The sequence below is a fragment of the Onychomys torridus genome, chromosome 1 (assembly GCF_903995425.1).
Source record: "Onychomys torridus chromosome 1, mOncTor1.1, whole genome shotgun sequence".
Classification (NCBI taxonomy): domain Eukaryota; kingdom Metazoa; phylum Chordata; class Mammalia; order Rodentia; family Cricetidae; genus Onychomys; species Onychomys torridus.
Genome location: NC_050443.1, coordinates 72,211,151 through 72,231,080, shown reverse-complemented (window position 1 = coordinate 72,231,080; position 19,930 = coordinate 72,211,151). Strand labels below are relative to the sequence as shown.

At 40.5% G+C, this 19,930-nt stretch overlaps 1 protein-coding gene across 1 annotated transcript in view; it reads right to left on the bottom strand.

Annotated features, from left to right (window-relative positions):
- Nucleotides 1-10,915, bottom strand: part of LOC118588087 (lysosomal Pro-X carboxypeptidase-like) — a 29,168-nt gene extending 18,253 nt beyond the window's left edge. The window contains exons 1-5 of the mRNA XM_036194412.1: nucleotides 10,781-10,915; nucleotides 6,971-7,072; nucleotides 4,512-4,693; nucleotides 3,537-3,694; nucleotides 2,171-2,340 (exon numbers count right to left, since the gene is read on the bottom strand). Of these exons, the coding sequence (XP_036050305.1) occupies nucleotides 2,171-2,340; nucleotides 3,537-3,694; nucleotides 4,512-4,693; nucleotides 6,971-7,066 (606 nt within the window). The 5' untranslated portion in view covers nucleotides 7,067-7,072; nucleotides 10,781-10,915. The remainder of the gene's footprint in view (nucleotides 1-2,170; nucleotides 2,341-3,536; nucleotides 3,695-4,511; nucleotides 4,694-6,970; nucleotides 7,073-10,780) is intronic.
- Nucleotides 10,916-19,930: the final 9,015 nt, after the last annotated feature.

Below are 19,930 nucleotides of genomic sequence, written 5' to 3'. Positions count from 1 at the left end.
AGAGGTAAGCTTGATATTTAAATCCAGGTTTAAATAAAAGATGTCTCTCTTATAAAATGTCAGCTCTTTTCAATAACTTTGTGCTTAGGTGTAGGGGTGCATGCCTGTAATCCCAGCACTTAGAAATTGAGGCAGGAGGTCATGAGTTTAGGCCAGACTATGTTACAAAAACAGTTCTAGACCACCCTAAGCTACAAAGTGAGCTTTGCCTCAAAATAATAACAATTTGTCTCAAAATAATAATAATAACTTTGTGTTATCAACACCCAGCTTAATTCAATGCATGTTAATTTCCTGTTATGTATAAGATTTTACTTTATACATAAAGAGAAATAACTCTGAGAACAATTGAAATTATTTTATCTTAATTGCAAATTTTTAATCAAGGTATAGTTTTAGTATTTCAGTGGGACAGTTGAAGAACTTTTGAAACTTGGCTCTCATATAACTAATTAATTTTCATTTCCAGCACCCATTCTAGCCTAGAGTCAAAAGTATCCTCAAATGACCGGCCACACTAGTGGAAGCCCAGGGGACTGGACTAGGCCCTCTGGATATGGAAGATGGTTGTTTGGCTCGAACTGTTTGGGGGTCACCCAGGCAGGGGGATCGGGATCTGTCCCTGGTCTATGGGCAGGCTTCTGAAATCCGGTGCCTATGGTGTGACCTTGCACAGCCTTGGTGCAGTGGGAAGGGGCTTGGACCTGCCTGGGCTCAGTGTGCTGGGCTCTGCTGGCTCCCTATGGGAGACCTCGATTTGGGAGATGTGGGGATTTAGGGTGGCTTAGGAGAGAGGGCTGGCAGTGGGAAGAGGGAGATGGGGGCATCTGTGGATAGTATGTGGAATGAGTAGAAAATTTCTTAATAAAGAAAAATGAAAAAAGTATCCTCAAAACATGACCATCTTTTGCTTTTTAAAACTCTTGGTTCTTAACAAGGTATTACTTAAAGAACATGTACAATAAATGAATCTTTAAAATATAAGAAGAACTTAATTTTATATAAATTATTTATGGTAGTTTGAATGTAATTGCCCCCCATAAGTTCATAGGGAGTGGTACTATTAGGAGGTATGACTTTGTTGGAGGAAGTGTGGCCTTGGAGGAAGTGTGCCACTGTGAAGGCAGGCTTTGAGGTCTCATATATGCTCAAGCCATGCTTAGTGTCTCAGTTCTCTTCCTGTTGCCTTCAAATCAAGATGTAGGGGGTTGGGGATTTAGCTCAGGGGTAGAGCACTTGCCTAGCAAGCACAAGGCCCTGGGTTCGGTCCTCAGCTCCAAAAAATTTAAAAAAAAAATTGTGAAAAAAAATAAAAGTTGTAGAACTCTCAGCTCCTTTTCTAGCACCCTGTCTGCCTGCATGCCACCATGTCCCAACATAATAATGGACTAAACCTCTGAACTGTGAACAAGCCATCCCAATTTCCTTTATAAGCATTGCTGTGGTCATGGTGTCTCTTCACAGCAATAAAAGCCCTAACTAAAACAGTGTCCATGCACTTGTAGAACTTATAAATCAATGTCTTCACAGTTCTCAGGTCCATATTATTTGGATCTTACCATAAGCATTTGCAACCATTGATATCTTTTTATTTCCTGAGGCAGACAAGCAAAGACAGGGCAACTAACTCAAGGGGGAAGAGGACCTTTGTCCAGGATGCTGGTGGGTTAGCAGCAGCCTAAGGCCGTGTCCTCCCATTGACACTTAGAAGGTACCCTTCCCATTCTGCTGTTCAGAATAGTGATTACTCTTCATGGTGTGTAGCATTTAGAATTTTTAGCAGCTCACTGAATAATCTTAGCACTTCAATAAAGTGGTCATTTTTCAAGTTTCCACCACGTGTTGCACACATTCAGACATAGTACATAGATCATAAAATTGGATAAGCTACATATACAAGTACAGCCTGGGATTTGGTAATTATTCCATTAACACCAAACACTGGTCTTACATAATACTGATGCGTTTTTATCTCAAATTCTCAGAAAAGGAAGCTAAGACTAAGAAAGGTTATCTAAAATGCCCAGGGTAACAAAATCAGAAAATGGCTGAAATCAGGATTCCAGCCCCAAATTGCTAGCTCCACGGAGCCCCTGGATAATCAGTATTTTTTCTTCTGATGAAAGCCACAAAGTAATTTATAAATGAGGACAGGGTATTGTCCTGTTACCTTGACAGGCCAAGAAGGCAAAGGCTTTAAAAAGTTGGCCGGGTACGGGTAGTTCACCATGGCCAGGTTCACCCAGGTCTCAGAGAGCCAGTCTTTCAGGCGTTGGATGTCCTCAGAGTTTAGAGGGTTGCACAGGTGAAAGGCTCTGGTAAGCCATGGTAGACCACTGCCTGGAGACAGAGTGACATTAGGTAAAGGGCTCTGGGGAGCCATGGTAGACCACTGCCTGGAGACAGAGTGACATTAGGTAAAGGGCTCTGGGGAGTCATGGTAGACCACTGCCTGGAGACAGAGTGACATTAGGTAAAGGGCTCTGGGGAGCCATGGTAGACCACTGCCTGGAGACAGAGTGACATTAGGTAAAGGGCTCTGGGGAGTCATGGTAGACCACTGCCTGGAGACAGAGTGACATTGCTAAAAGCTGAAAAGCGCTAGTCAATGTAAGTCTTTACAGATGCCTTGTTCTTCACTTTGCATCACAGAAAATACAATTGTCTATGCCATTTCACCAAGAATTTTTGCACCACTTAGCAGAATGCTTTAACACAATCTGATACCTCCATGACAGATCAATTAAACTTCATCATGGGGTTTACCAAAATTAATATTCTTTATTACTTCTCATTTTGATTAAAAATATTTAATATTTTTATTTAAAATAAATAAGAATACTACAGAACATTGTGGATGAATAAGCAACCACATAAAATGAATGGGTACAGCTAACATAGAGCACTGAACAAAAGATACCAGGCCGAAAACCCCTACATGTATACATTGTACAATTCCAATTAGTGAAAAATTCAAGAACAAGTAAAATCAACCTAAGATGATGTCATTAGGATACTGGTGGATATGCAAGTGTGCTGATGTGACTAAGAATGCCATCGGATTTCTGAGAGCCTGATAATGTTCTCTATTGATCTAGATGATAATTACATCAAGCAATTCATCAGTCCATGAATTTTGATTTCTCTTATTTTTAAGATTTATAATGTGCTTTAATAAAATGTGTGCATTTTAAAAAGTGGGTTCGGGAGTTGGGGAAAAAATGGCTCAGCACTGGATGCTTTTCCAGAGGACCAAGGTTCAATTCCCAGCACTCACAAGGTGGGTCACAACAATTTGTAACTCTAGTACCAGGGGATCAGACGGCATCTACTGACCTTGGTGGACATCAGGCACACACATTGTACATAGGTATACATGCAGGCAGAAAACCCGTATACATAAAATATATTTTTTTAATTAAGTGGAAGTGTTGAACAAGTGAAGTTCAATTTAAAACACACACACACACACACACACACACACACACACACACACACACACACAATGTAAGTCCATTCATTTAGGTAAAGCTTACCTGTATTGGAGAGTCGGTTAATGGCACCCCAAGACCTGAGGATGCTCTCCGAACATTTCACACCACCTTTCTTAAAATCTTCAGTTACGATCTTCATAAACACACCACAGGGCGTCAAGTCTTCAAACTGCCAGATAGGGGCAGAAGCTGCAAGAGCTCTGAACAATCAGAGAAATGACGGGAGGAAAGAAGAAAATGTGACTCAGCTAAACAACCGCTCAAGCCAGACAACATCCTAGCACGGAGCGAGGAGGCGGCAGGTGAGCCCGTCTCTAACCGGCAATGGACGGTTGCTAGGGCAGGGAGAGTCAGTTATCTTTAAAAGTATGGCCAATGGTAGCTCAGCCACCCTCCAGGAGAAGGCCACGTATCCAAAAGTATGTGGGTAGCTCAAGTGGGACTTGATGGGTGTAGAGGAGGAGGGGGGAGGAAGAGGAGGAAGAAGAGGAGACCACAAGTTTTGTAAGACAGGGAAGAAGGGATGAGCCAGGAAGGGGTTGGGAGAGAAGGGTGACAATGATGAAAACACATTGTGTAGAAGATTCAATAACAAACTAATAAAAAACTGCATTTAAACAAAAATAGTTTTATAATTATTTTATATATTATTCATAATTAAAAAATAATTTTAGAAAATAAAATAGAAACTGAGCCTTAACAAGATGATTAGAAAAATAACACAGCTGTTTATGAGATGGGATCCAGAAACATCTGTACAACAGCATGGAACATGCTTGACCCAGAATGAATCTCTAAGTTTGTCTTGATCATAAGAAGTGCTGTGGAGGCAGGCATGGTGGTGCATGCCTTTAATCTCAGCACTCAGAAGGCAGAAGCAGGTGGATATCTGTGAGTTTGAGGCCAACCTGGTCTACAAACTGAGTTCCAGGACAGCCAGGGCTGTTACACAGAGAAATACTATCTTGGAGAAGAAAAAAAAAAAAAAGTGCTCAAGTCCAACCCAAATGTACTTACCCCACTACTAAATGAGGATATTTCATCCTGAACCAGGCTGCAAGCACACCGCCATAGGAGCCCCCAATGGCAATGACAGGTTGACCATCGGCTCCGGGGACAGTTCTTTTCAAGTGTCTAATTAACTCTGCAAAATCAGCCAGAGCTTGTTCTGATGTCAGAAAATTCAAGTGCTTGGAATCCTGAGGGTTGGGAGGAAGAACACAGATGTAAATGTGGAGCCAGTCACAGCTCAGACACAGCTTATGTCCAGAACAGAACTTGAGTCGTGTAAACTTTTCTCCAACTAGAATTTCTAAAATGTTGAGTCAAAACACCCAGTCAAATCACAGGGTGTTGTGGTTTCAACAACTCACAAAAAGTGAAGTTTGTAGAACATAATACATTTTGCATTAAGTGGAATCTCTCTCCCTCTCTCTCTCTCCTCTCTCTCTCTCTCTCTCTCTCTCTCTCTCTCTCTCTGTGTGTGTGTGTGTGTGTGTGTGTGTGTGTGTGTAAGTTTACTGAAAAATGCAATACATAAAGCAAGACTAAGCACATCTCCAAACACTACTTTCCAGCAGCAGATATAACTTGACTTGTTTAATTGAGGATTTTTACCGCACAAAATCTGCTGCCACAGTGCTGATTTTGTCAAAAACTTTAAACAACTATTCGATGTGGTTTATAATTTTTATTTTACATTTGTAAGGCTCCTTCATTTTCTTTCTCACAAACATAAAACAATTGAGGTACATTTACAAAAGCAACCAGCCTATGGCTGAGTGAGATATGCAGAAATTTCTCATGAGCACCAATGGGAATTGTTAAGTCATAGCTCTTGGCCTACTTGCTTACATGGCAGTGGTCCTGCCATCATATGCTTGAAGTCCCCTGGAATATACAACATTGGCCTGGAGGGAGAACATGGGCACCCAGGGCATTCCTGCAGGTAGCCTTCCCAAGCCAGCAGCCTGAAGCACAGGTCTTGTTTTGTGGGTGGATGTCAATGATCTTATGAGGTTTGAAGGATAACTTTGTTTCTGAAGTAAAAAATAAGGTTGTGGAAGAACTTTCACTGTGTATGAGACACTTTTTTAAATTGCTGCCAAGTGTCTGACACTGAAAATATAACTCTCCTTCATGCCTGGTGTTCATCAGTTCTACAGGACAGAGCCTGTTTCTCTTCACCACTCAGACAGCTGTAAAAACTAGAAGGAAAACAATGCATGAGGAGAAAAGCCCATGCAAGACATTTGTCACCAAAAAAAAAAAAAAAAGGAAACCCACTCAGCAAACTCCACGATGGTTCTGCTCTCTGTGTGGGTCCATTTCCCTCTCCAACATGAAATAATACTGAACTTGGAAGGCTAATGGGTATTTTGAAAATACATCTGTAAATTTTTCACACTCCTTCCTTTCAAAGATGCAACCCAATTTCCCCTTTTTATGCTTGCACTAGACCTACTGACTGGGTTCTAGTCAACAAAAATGTGGAAAACGTGATGCTCCATGACTACCCAGGTCAGGTCCTCAGAAATGGCTGCAGTGTTGAGAGAAGTTAGCGGCTATGCCACAAACTCAAGCAGGCACTTTGGGCAATGTAGGAGGAGAGAAAGGAACAGAAGCCTCTCACCAGGCATTCACACCAGTTTATCGCTCCTCTGATGAACTCCTTGTGAGTGGAGTCCCAAGAGTGGCCAGTGCAAGCAGAAAAGCAGAACTAATTATGTCAGAGAGTGGAGATCTAATAAAAGGTTGCTTGATAAAAGTCGGGAGAAGGTCTGGGTCACCAGAAGCATTCCAGACAACTGTCAAGTCTCCCAGGCCAAGGTCTTAAACCCTAGGATAAGAGCTGTTATATTAACTGCTGCCAAGAGCCAAGGGTCCCAGTACCCAAGATCTGCAGGGGGACTGTAACCCATGGGGCTTAGGGTCCCAAAACCCACAGCTGGCCAGGGACTGTCACGGTGGAGTTTCCACTTGCTACTGCTCCTGCCTGGCTTCTGCCATAACTAGCTGCTCTTGGACATGGAAGGAAAAGAAGATCTGCCAGAAACCAGAATTCTTTCCCATCCACAATTACTCTCCAGGTGAGCAAAATAACCTTCTGGGACTGGTGACAGTTCACATACCTGTAGTCCCGGTATTTGGCAAGCTGACAAAGAAGAATCATGAGTTCAAGGCTAACATGAGCTATCTAATGCCATTATGTCTCAAAAACCGTAAAGAGGAGGAGAAAGAAGAAAATGAAAAACATGAACAGTGGTTGGGATGCAGTTGTGTTGGAAGATGGCTGCCTGTCAAGTATGAAGCCCTAGGTTCAAGCCCAGAACCACATAAAACCAGACATGCTGTCCACTGCATACCTGCAGTCTTAGCACTTGAAGGTGAAGGTAGGACACACTTAGATACATGAGACCCTGTCCTATTCAGCCCCTAAAAGGACAACCTTTAAAAAAAAAAAAATGTGTACTTACCTTGAATGAATCATCACCAAAGGGAAGGGACTCCCCATAGTATCGATGTTCAGCAAACACCAACAAAGCTTTCAGCTTCTCGGCCACATCCCACATGAACCCCTGGAAAGAGTTCACAAATCCAGGAGTAAAATTAGGGTGTAAAAATATATCACATTGAACTTTTGCAGACATTTTGTATCTAATATAAAATAGATATTAAACCACACCAGAAAGAGTTCTCTGGGGGGAAAAATGGTGCAATTTGTGTGTGTTGCACAGATATGTGATCCTTGTTGCACTTTTGAACATCACACCACACTATCTTAGAGTGAAACCAATGAAAATGGGTTCCATGGCCAAGTGCGGTAGCACCAGGAGTAGAGAGAGACAGAGGAGCTCCCAGCCCCTAGCACAAACCAACCTGTACAACATAGTAACTTCCAAATTAGCCTGAGCTCACGATGATGAGCCTATCTCAAACAAAGAGCAAAGACTAGGCTTTCATTGTCCAATGACAACAAATGTGACCTCCTCTTCTGATACTCACACCAAACTCCCTCAGGATTTTAAACTTATATATATATAGCAGTTATTAATTCCTGCTTACAACGTGTCAGATACTGTTATAACCACTCACTACATGTAATAATTCACCTAATTAGCACAATAAACAAGAATCAGGCACTGTGGTTTTACAGACAAGGACACTGAGACCCAAGACTCAGTGTTCACACAGGTGGCAGAGCCAAGACTGAATACAGGCTGTAATGCAGGGCAGTCACCAAGGCCCACTAGACTCCCTTACTCCCCCCACACTGATGGCTTCTCACTAATCATCTGCCTCTTTCTCTTTGACTGGATGGTGCCCTCTGAATCCTTCCTAAGAAAGCATCCCAAAAAGACAGCAAAAGTTGATTAGATGGTTATCATGGATTAAAGCCATGGCATTCCTAATTAATGCTGTTGGTGTTTAACATGTTACTATTCCCTAACAAGGCATAGGAACCTCAAAATGGCTTTGGTTGTTTAGAGCAATCTCTAAGGAATTAAAAGAGCTACCTGTGGGGATAATGGACATGTCAGCCTGATATCTGGGGTTTTCAAGACCCCACTTCTCTTTCACAGAGCTGCTCATTCCAGCCACATATCCCAGGTCCAGCCACATCCAGCTCAGCACATCCTCCTCTGCATCCCCAGCCCAGCAGAGCTGTCCATCTCCGCTCAACACTGGAGTACTGCAAAGAACTCTTCTACCTGCTGCAACAGGAACTCACATGTATGTCTTACAGCACCAGACTATGAGTGTCTTAAGAGTAGAAGCAGACCTCTGTGGAGCTGACCTCAGGTTTTGACAGGAAGCAGCTTAACCGAACAGATGCATGATACAATTAGCGATTATTTGCTTGCATCCATTTAAAGGGCATTTTTACTTTTCAAAAGAGGACTAAGTAATGTGTTAACATGTATTAACACTGTAGATGGACTTTCTTTTCTGCTACCAGCCTCAAACAGACACAGAGATGTCTTACTCATTATGAAATGTCAGCCTTAGCTTAGGCTTTTCCCACTAGCTCTTATAACTTAAATTAACCTGCTTTTATTAACCTGTGTTTTACCATGTGGCTTTTTCCTTTCTTTCATTCTATATGTCTGACTCCCTCCATGTCTGTTGGCATTTCCTCTGCATCTCAATATCTCCTCTTACTTCCTCTCTCTGCCCGGAAGTCCCTCCTATACCTCGTGCATAGCTATTGATCATTCAGCTCTTTATTAAACCAATCACAGCAATATATCTTCACACAGTGTACAAATATCTCATGACATAACACTATATTTCTACAAGTTCCTTAATTTTATTTAATTTTCATAACAACACTAGGAAATAGATATTCTTAATATACCAATTTAACAGATGGGAAGACTGAACTGTAGAGTGAAAAGCTTATCCAAATTTAAACAACCAAGTAACAAAATAAGAACTGAAACCTCTGCATCTGGCTAACATCTTCACTACTATACAATCTCTCAGGAAATCTGCCCGCAGAGGTGATATTTTAGTTTGCAAAGGAAGCTGTCTAGGACTAGGGAGAGTGAGAATCTGCCCTTCTGGGATCTCTTTCTGGTCAACTCTCTGGAACTGCTCCTACACTGAGTGTCTTTTCATTCCTGCCCTTCTAATGACAGAGTTTGCTCTGCAAGCCTTAACTCCCACTGCGGAGCCTGTACAGCAGTGGGGTCTGCTGGAGGCAGGACCAGCTCTCTGCTTAGATTAAAGAGCAGGAGAAGTTGCCCTGTGGCTCTGGCACAAAAGGGAAATCACATCTAAAGAAGAGAGAAGAGATGAGGCAGTCCTGGTTTCTCACAGAGTAACAGCGGGAATCTGAGGGGCAATGAGACTTGATTCCAGCTGTCACTGACTCAGGTCCTGGATCACCTTTCTTCTACTTTCTACATATTTAGACTCTTAACACTTGTAAGAGAGGGTTAACAAATCACAAATGAGGAACTATGAGTGAATTCACATCTTTATTTCAATTGAGCTCACGGAGCAAGCATTTTCTGCAGGTTCCTGAATACCAGGCACCATGGCAGATACTTCCATTCTGGATAATATGATATTTTCTACTTTACCACAATTGAGCCTGTATTTTTGATAGAAATTTGACATTTTCTACTCACAGGTTCCTGATATGCCAAGAAAGAAGATATCATCTTTTCATTTGCTCTAATTTAAGTTTTATTAATGGATTTAAGTATAATGAAAGGTAACCAGAAACACAGGCATGGAAGCAAGTTAATGGTCCTACTATGTTAATACTTATGAGTATAAAAAAAGTGAACGAACAGGAAGATCAACTAAAATACACCACCAGCTTCACCTCTGCCCTCCCTACATGGTGGTGAAACTTGCATCTTCTTACATTTGCTTACACTTTTGCTTTTGTTTTGTTCATTTATAACAAATATATATTGGGCACCTACTACATGCTTAATATAATACTAAACTCCAAATGCACAATGCCAAATAAGTGTGTGAAAAGTCCAGCCCTTATACTTATCTAGTGGAGGCCATAATCAAAACACACAATTTATGCTGGGCATGGTGGTGCACACCTTTAATCCCAGCACTCAGGAGACAGAGACAGGCGGATCTCTATGAGTTCTAGACCAGCCTGGTCTAAATAATGAGTTCCAGAACAGCCAGGACTGTGCAGAGAGACCTGTCTTAAATCTCTGCACCAAAAAAAGAAAGAAATTCAAAAGCCTCTATATACACTAAATTGAGTTTTTTTTAATTAAAATTCAGTTTTCTAAAAATAGAATTTTGTTCTTTTCACTTACAATTCCACTAAGCCAAACATGGAGTCCTCTTGAATATCTATATTTATTCTTTGTAGACTTGTTTATTTGCATAAATTTGTTATTTTTTGAATTATTAGTGAGTTTTTCTTTCTTTTTAATAGCTTTATAATTAAGAACAATAATAATAACCAGGACCTGGTAGTACAGGCCTGTAATCCCAGCTACTTGTGAGACTAAGGTAAGAGGATTGCAAATTGATGTAGTGCCTGGATGGATTATAGTGAGTTCAAAGCCAGCCTGGGTGGCTTAGTCAGACCATGCCTCAAAATTAAAAATGAAAGAGGCCTTGGGATACAGGTCAGCAGTTGGACATTTCCTCTGCATGTGCAAGGCCCTGGGTTCAATTCTCAATGCCACAAAGGGAAAAAGAAGTTTCAAGATTGATCTCAGAAAACATTCTCCAGCTCATCATAGTATAAGGCAAATTGTTTAAGTGACCCTCACAAAAGTGCACATACCACATACCGTATGATTTGAAAACCAGGTAATATCCCCTTCATTGCCAGTGTAGAAAAGTATTACACCATCATATGTCTTCCAGTATTTATCAGATATTAGGTACCGCTGCTTAAAAGTTTTTGTATTATAAAATCCAAAATGATCAATCTACATTAAAAACAAGACAGACAAGACATATCTCAAAGAAAGTAATTAGATTAGCATAAAAATTGACTAAAATCAACCTGGATCATAAAATAACCAAATGAAACTTTAAACTTCACTTGGTTTATCAGTAGTAACTATTATGGTAACTATTTTTACACTTACATAGTGTACAACATCTTTTAAAATGTACATACATTGTGGAATAGCAAATTGATCTAATTACATACTTACTACTTTTTTTTTTTTTTTTTTTTTTTTTTGGTGAGAGCACTTAGAATCTATTCTCTTAGCAGTTTTGAATAAATTCCATTCTTTTTCAAAGTAAAGAAAGCCCATACTATCTGAATATTCATTACCTAAATTTTCAGTATCAAAATCAAGAACTAGTAAGCCATTGAAAGGGTCTGTAACCTGGCCAGGCGGTGGTGGCGCACGCCTTTAATCCCAGCACTCAGGAGGCAGAGGCAGGCGGATCTCTGTGAGTTCGAGCCAGCCTGGGCTGGGCTACCGAGTGAGTTCCAGGAAAGGGGCAAAGCTACCCAGAGAAACCCTGCCTCGAAAAACCAAAAAAAAAAAAAAAAAAAAAAAGAAAGAAAGAAAAGAAAAAAGAAAAAGAAAGGGTCTGTAAGCATTGCCACTGTCCCCCCCAATAGACATTCCAAGTGGCAGGATTTTCATGCCTAATACTATCCCCCTCAAAAGAAGATTCAATAAAAGAAACAAGAGCTTGTTAGTGAAGTGAACAGTTGACATTTGGGGTGAGAAAATTACAATACAAGCCGACAAATCTTGCTGTCAAAAAAGGAAATCCCACTCAAAAATTGGTAAAGTTACATAAATAGATATAGAAGTAAATTACAAGAAACTATCACTGGCTAACATTTTAATACAATGCACATGAAACAAATAGAACATAAAGGAAATATAAAATGGAGTTGATTTAAATATTGAATTCATGAAAATCCATTGAAGTATAAGAACATTTTTAAAGAGTGCCTGCTTAAAATGCCTATAAAATCAATCCCTTGCTTTAAAGTTGGGAATTAACAGTAAAGAATCGAGACTAGTATTAAAGAATACCAACCAGTCCTGCTGATAAAGAAAAACTGTGTAACCGAGTATCAGCTAGTGCAAAATTTGCTGGTGCAAAATTATTAAGTTGGAAAAATCATTGTTCTGCAGTGTTACTGATTAGAGCAAGAGCTATTAATTGGCCTTGAGAACATTTAAAAATATAGCAGAAAAATTAACTTTTATATGGTGTCACAATGACATCACAGACATCACTATTTTGTTACAAAGAAGAAAGTAACTTTACAAAAAAAAAAAAAAAAAAAAACATTGGGCCATTATCATCTTTATCTAATGGTCAATATTGAAATCACAAATGGCAGAGCAGGCAAGGGACATGTGACTTCTTGTGTGTGCGATATAAAGTACACATCACCCATGATACATTGTCAAATTTTACATTTATTTACTGAATCCGGACTTTAGCTCTAATGCCAGGCTCCAGGAAGTACTAAGAGTAGCAAGAGTTGAATGCGTGCTGAAGAGGCAGTTGGTCGTCTGAAGGTGGGGATCTTACAAAGCACACATGTACACAAAACGTTAGCATCTCTAGTTCTCATCCAACTGCATACTTCATGATTTCTAAACAATCTCTATGCGATCTGAAAATGACTACCCACCTCTCAGAAGACTAAGTTTACAGAGATGAGCATATAATAATGACATCCATGCCTGTATAGACGCACTGTCCATTGCATATGTCAGTTTACTCAACCACGCATTCAACAAGGATGTGCTGAACTGTCTAGGCCAAGTGCTGAGCTGTCTTTTTCCCCTTTAAGTTAAAGTTTTTAAACAAATATAACAAAATAAAACATTAAATAAAGAAATAAAAGAGAGCAAGAGAACCAGAGAGGACATGCAAGTGACTCCACCTGCTCCCACTCAGTGCAGGGCTTCTCCTTTTGAGGGCCCAGCAAGCACCATCTGCACCACCTAGCAACCTGAGAGACGAGTTTTGCCTCCAGCTGAATTCCAGACCTCCTGAATCTGAAATTCTGGGGACATAGCCCAGTAATCCGTGCTCTTCAGGTGATTCTGGTGCAGTTAAGTTTTAAAAGCCACTGAGTTAGCATCAACACTGGCATGAGAGTTGGATGTGCTATTGCTTCTCTTGAACTTGATCTCAGACATGAGCATCTTGGGCTAAAATGAGTGTCTAGTGTTAAAGGATTGGAGTTACCATCCAAACAGCTCCTAGAAGCAAAGCAACTGTGCCGTTTGAGGTTCACCCACAACTACAATCTATTTCAACAAGGGTGCATAGACAGGCTGTGTCAGGGGTAAAGAAAGGAAACTCAGGACTCTCTGAGACCTCTATAAGATTCTTAAAGATCAATTTGCCATAGGGGTTTTTCACCGGAGTCTCCCACTGACTTTGAGACTTAGCCATCCTATGAGCTATTCTGCCTACCTTTTAAAAACAGCTCGAAAGAGTCCCAGTCTAAAGACTTCAAATTTGGAAGCATGGGTGATTATATGCTATGAAAAAAAAAAGTGAGGAAAGTTCTTGCCAGAGAAAAATCTCCCATCTAGAATCTCAAAGGCCTCAGGAAGTTAGGGAACAAAGACAGCCTAATTCCCCTCTTAGGCCTCACTTGGGCACTCCAGGCACTCCAGCTCTTCACCATCAGCTTCAACTGTTGAGACTTTGGGTGGAAAGAGGAAGGAATATGTCTTGGTAGAAGGCAAGCAAGTTGGGGGAATTAACAGACATGAGCTTAAGGCTCTGCTGGCTCTCTCATGGCATATACTCATCCATTCTTTCAAGAATGAAGCCTTTTAACTGGGTATTAAAATGGGATTCTTTTGTGAGCTGTTTTTAAAGGGTAGGTGGAATATCTCTTAAGATGGCTAGGTCTGAAAGACAGTGGGAGAAGTGAAAAATCACTATGGCAAAATGATCTTTGAGAAGCACTGGGTTGAGCTCTAGGAGTCTTGTTAAAGGACAGGAGGAGGGATTATATGAGCCAGAGGAGGTCATAAAGGGGAAACCCACAGAGACAGCTGACCTGAGTTCACGGGAGCTCATGGACTCTGGACCTACAGTTAGGCTTCCATGTGACCAATCTCTGCATGTGTGTGACAGTTGTGTAGTCTGGTCTCTTTGTAAGGCTCCCAGCAGTAAGATCAGGACCTGTCCCTGGCACTTAGATGGCTTTTGGGAACCTGTTCCCCATGCTGGATTACCTTGCCCAGCCTTGACACAAGGGGAGTTCAGTCCTACCTCAACTTGATGTGCCATGGTTTGTTCAAGCCCATGGGAGGCCAGCCCCTTTCTGAATGGAGACTGGCAGAAGAGTGGAAGGGAGTGGGGATTGGGAAGCAGAAGGTGGGGGATCTGGACTGGAAGGAAAAGGAGTAGGGGACTTCAGTCGGTATGTAAAATAAATGAAAAAAATTATTTAAATAAAATATTTTAAAACGATTTTTCAGAAGCCTACAGAAGTCTCAGAGAGCCAGGCATGTCACTTAACCCCTAAGCCCTATATACTATTAGGATGACAGTACATCATTCAAAGAATGGCTGGAGGGCAGAGGAAGTGCACTGAAAGTACCAAGTTCCTATTATACAAGTGCCTAGTAAATGTGCCCTCTCTCCATCCTGTGGCGCACCAACTCTAGGAGCCAGTACTCAAGACAGCATGAAGCTCTTCAGAGAATTATGGGACTTATTCTTATGATATCAAAAGTTCCTACTTTCTAAAGCACCTGGGTATTGGAGAGCTGGAGACAGGGTATGAAATGTCCTTTGAATTCCTAGCATCCTCCTGGCTCCTTCCCATCATCAGGAACATCAACTGCAGCTACAAGTAGTCAGAGAGAGAGAGAGAGAGAGAGAGAGAGAGAGAGAGAGAGAGAAAGAACAGTACGCCCTCTGCTGTCCAGACTGAGAGCCACATGTCACTTTCCAGGGCCTACAGTGGGGACTTGAGAAATCACAGCATGAAAGGACCACAGAAGCAATCTGACCAGCACTGCTCTAAGCAAGCTGAGCTCAAAGGGCCCAGAAGCCTTGGCCAGGGTCAACAGAGATGGAACTTCGAATCTTTTCTACAACTTGCCTTAGGGACATAACAAAAGTAGGTTATATGCCGTGAAAGCCTCACAGGCATGACCTGGAAGAGGAAGCACATTTCAGGTCACACACAGCAGTTCTTTCTAATATACAGTAAAAAAGAAAAATTCAGAAGATGCTGCCAGCTTCACTGTGTGGAGATGTGGCAAGGATCTGAGAGCAGGGAGGGCAAGAGGGAACGAGGTCATCCTCTAAATAAAATCTACCATGGCAAAGATATGTCTGCATTTTTAACTGCTCGAGAATAAAGCACACATCCAGAAATAATACCAAATCTATTAAGCACAGTTGGTTGACAATTTGGGGGCAGCCAAGATAGGAAACAATACAGAGGACCTGCCTCATGCTATCAATCACCTAGCCATCTCCAGTCAGAGTTGGCGTTTTGGTGTCCCCAATGCTAGAACAGGACCAGTGAGCAATGCCACATGACTTCTCATTTATTTATACTTTAATCCTCTTAAGAACTTGCTTCAATGCTTTACTGTTGTTCTCCTGTACAAAATGGAGTGGGAGCTTTAGGGATCAAATATTTACAGGGAAAACAATACCCCAGATGATCATGTGGTGAGCATCTGGGAATTAACAAGACTGTCCAAAAGGAAAATGACTCCATAAAGCAGGACCCGCCCTTTCCTTCTCTACACCAGCAACCCCAGAGATCTCGTATCCACTGCTTGCTTGTTTAGTTGTGTCTGAGTTTTGAGGATTGAACCCGGGGCCTCGGTCATGATGAGCAGAAGCTCTCCAATAAGCTGCATACCCCACACTGTCTGCATTTTGACAAAGAAGGGGGACCCTCCAACTGAAATCATCTGACTGCAACCATGCCTTACTTTCCACACATCCTTTTGCCCTGACTAATCAGGATACAGAACAGTCAGTCATCTCTCCCTTCAGTGCTAATCTTGAGGAGACTCACAGAAACGTTTGTTGAAAGAGAAATTGACAAAATGAGGCAGGAAGAATGTAAGTAATATAGAAGAGTCCATTGTTGAGAAAAGGTGACACTCCATCCTCCTATATCTTAAATAGATATCTTGAAAGGCAAGATGAAAAGAGCTACAATAGTACCCATTAAAGACAGATGTTGTATTAATAAACATAGTGAATGCAGTTTAAAATGACTGCTTCCTCCATATTTCTAAGAATGTGATCCTCATTAATATTAAATTTCTCATATGTCCTTAAATATACTATAACTTAGTAACAAGTGACTGAGAAAATAGGAGATGTGGTTATGAATTCAATAGTAGTAGCACATTTGAGAAAACACTGTCTGCTGGGTAGAAAAATGGATTTGAACACTCTCCAATAACTCTTAAGTTACTGAAGTGCACAGAACTTCCCTATAACCAAAGCTGGGGCCTGGAAGAGGAGTCTCACTCTAAACTGACAAAATTATATGAAGGCAAATTGTTCTCTTCTCTGCTAATAAAACATAGTTTCCTACCTCAGAGCACCTAAAACATTGTTTGGTCACACAACAGTTAACCGTTTCATCAAAAAAAGATTCTGGTGTCTCAGTTCGCTAAATAACTCAGTCAATGAATTTCCATGGCTTCAAGAAATTTTGAACCTCTCAAACTCTAAAGTAAGTGCAGCTGTGAGCGAATACATAAATGGCTTTTATACCATCAGAGGGCACCATTGTATAAGCTGTAAAGTGAGAAAGACTATTGAATTTGGTTTGCTTTAATTTTATGAATCATAAAATTTCCACAATATTTTATGAAGTTTTTATTAGCATACATATGCAATATAAAATGATGGTATCCTGGTTATTAGCATACATACATTGCATAAAATGATGATATCCTGGAGAGAGAGAGAGAACTTGACAGAACCTAGAGTTACCTGGGAAGAGAAAATTTGATTGAGAAAATGCTCCATCAGATGGCCTGCAGGCAAGTCTGTTGGGCATTTTCTTGATTAATGATTGATGTGGGAGGGCCCAATACACTGTGGGCAGTACCATCCCTGGGCAGTTGGTCCTGAATAGTATAAGAAAACAGGCTGAGCAAGCCAGTAACCATCGTTCCTCCGAGGCTTCTGCTTCGGCTCATGCCTCCAGGCTCCAGCCTCAGCTCCCTTAATGGAACAGTAAGCCAAATAAAGCCTTTCCATCTCAAGTTTCCTTTGGTCATGGTCTTTCTCACAGCAATGATACTAAACCAAGACAGGTGGATTTCACACATTTTGACTATATTCACACCTTTCCACCATCTCCTCCTGCTACTCCTGTTCCTTTTCCTAAAAAATCCCACTCTCTTTGTATATATTATCTATATCTAGACTCCACATATGGGGGAAAACGTAATATTTGTCTTTCTCCATCTGGCTTATTTCACTTAATGTGGCAATTCCCAGTTCCATCTACTTTCAGCAAATGACATAATTTTGTACTTTTTTTTTTACATACAGGGAATAAATATACATCTTTGTGTACATGGAGCTTTATGAAATAAAAGCTCCATTCTGGATATATAGCATATTTTCTTCATTCATTTATCCTTGATAGCCAAGTAAGTTGATTGTGTAACTTGGCCGTTCTGCATACTCCTGCAATAAACAGGATGTACAGGAATCTCTGTAACATGCCTGTTTATATTTCTTTGAGTGTGTTCCCAGGAATAGTATGGCTAGATCATATAGTAGCTCCTTATTAGTTACTTTAGGGGCCTTGATGTATTTTCCATAGTAGCTATACTAATTCTCATCTCTCCCAGAATTGTGTAGCCCCATCCCAATCCTTATGAACAGTTGGTGGTGGTTTTGTTGATGGTAGCATCCCTATTGGGATGAGATGGGATCTCAATTTGGTTTTAACTTGTGTTTCCCTGGTAACTTAGATGTTTGGGTACTTATTTCTTTATTGCTGTATAAATGTAATATTTCCTCTCAACCATGACTTGTATGCCTGATTCCCTTTCTTATGTTTGACCTGGTCTATTGGTGAGGCATTCTATTGTGGCTTCTATTTCTTCTAGTTCTTTTTTCTTTAAACAAATTTCCATAGAGTCAATTTTAATAGAAGTGATACATCTCAATAAAATTTTAATGTGATACTTAGAAAACATGGAAATAATTTTAAATATTTTAAAGAAATTGTAATACTGTTATTACTAAAAATAATTAGTAATTCTAAATCAGTATTTTCTTCCATAATACATGACTGAATTTTCTAGCAAGTAGACATGGAAAAGCAATATTCAGTCTCAAGTGGCCAACATTCCAGTTCTCACTAACAAAATTCTTCTGTTAGAAATGATCTGTTTCTAGTCCAACAATAAAACCTAAAGGAAAAAACAAAACAAACAAACAAAAGACACAAAGAAGCAAGAACCTCAGAGAAGACTCACTCATTATTTGAAATTTCCTGGATTCATTTTTAAAAACTTTTTTTTACAAAATTAATTTTAATGTGGATTGTCTTTTTACAAGATATTCTTCTCTAGAAGAATTCACTACAGCATGCAAAGTTTGACCTCCTTCACAATTGGAGAGAACTTATTCACAGGCCATCTGGCTGAGTTTAATTTTGAGGAAAGTATCAGGTATACAGAGACACTATTAGTCAGTTCACTTTCTAACTCTTAATATGGAGTATTTTAGCCAAAAATTTTTACTTTCTACAAAATGCCAATTTCCATACACTTGACTGCTGAGCGCTTGTTGCTATCTCCTCCCTCCCTGATTGCCTACCCTATTTCAAAAAAGTGATTTTTTTTTTTTTAATCTTTAAAAATGTTCACTTGAAACACTAATTTGGGACCGGCCACACTCTAAGCCATTGTTGTCAATGTAGGGTCTTTTGTCTCCCTCAATGATTTTATTCTCCAGGGATTAACTGACGCTTCTTCTCTTAAAAATCACAAGAGGAAAACAGGCTGGCACCCAAACTCAGTAGTTTTTAACAGCACTTGACAGGGCTCCCTCATTTTAGCCTCGTCAGTTCTGCCCAGAGCCCCGAGGGCAGCACTTTGTTCCTGGTCCAGTTTTACAGCTGCGCCTGAGCTGTGTCAACCTGCCACTGCCTCACACCCATCTCTCAGCCATCCTGTTTTCCACTCCTCACAAGCATGCAATACTATACTTTTCCCTCGATGTTTTACAGATTGGTAACTTTCACCTTTTTAAACTGTGCTTTCTTCTCCCTGCAGTGTCCCGTGTGCAAGCTGTGAGTGGTACCTGTTACCTATCCTAACACTTACACACCTGCCCTTGGGAAACTTTGCCCTAGTCTTCTAAGAATCTACCGTCAACAGTCAGGAAAGCCAGCAACTGGAGTTCAAAGGAAAGCAGTCATCTTTCTCAGAACCCTGTACTGGACCACATGGTCTTGTCAATATGGCTTCACATTAATTAGGCTGTAACACAGTCTCTTCATTCCTTTATTAACCACATGAGCTGATTACAGTTTTAGAGTCTAGACTAGTTTTCCACATGTTTACACATTTTATTCTAATCTCTTTTAAATAAAAGATACAAAAGGATACACACATTTGCATTTATCCCCTTCCTTTACGGTTACACCTCCATCCTCTAAGCTCTGCTTTCCACAATGCCATCCGTATGATTTCCATACCGATGCATCAGAGTGCTGACCTGGGACTCTGGCTGAGCTGACTCTCCAGTTAGCTGTGTAATTTCTTCTAGGACATTGTAATAGACACGATATATACAGGATGACTTCAGTTTGGTACCCCCCTCCTTTGGCTATTTTTTCCCCTTTTTTTTTTTAATAAGTATGTTTCCAATTTCTCATATTTTATTTTCGTTGAATACATTGCACAACATTTTATTGTTAGAAAACATTTTATGTTTCAGGCAAAAAGTTTTTCTCCACCCAGAAGGTA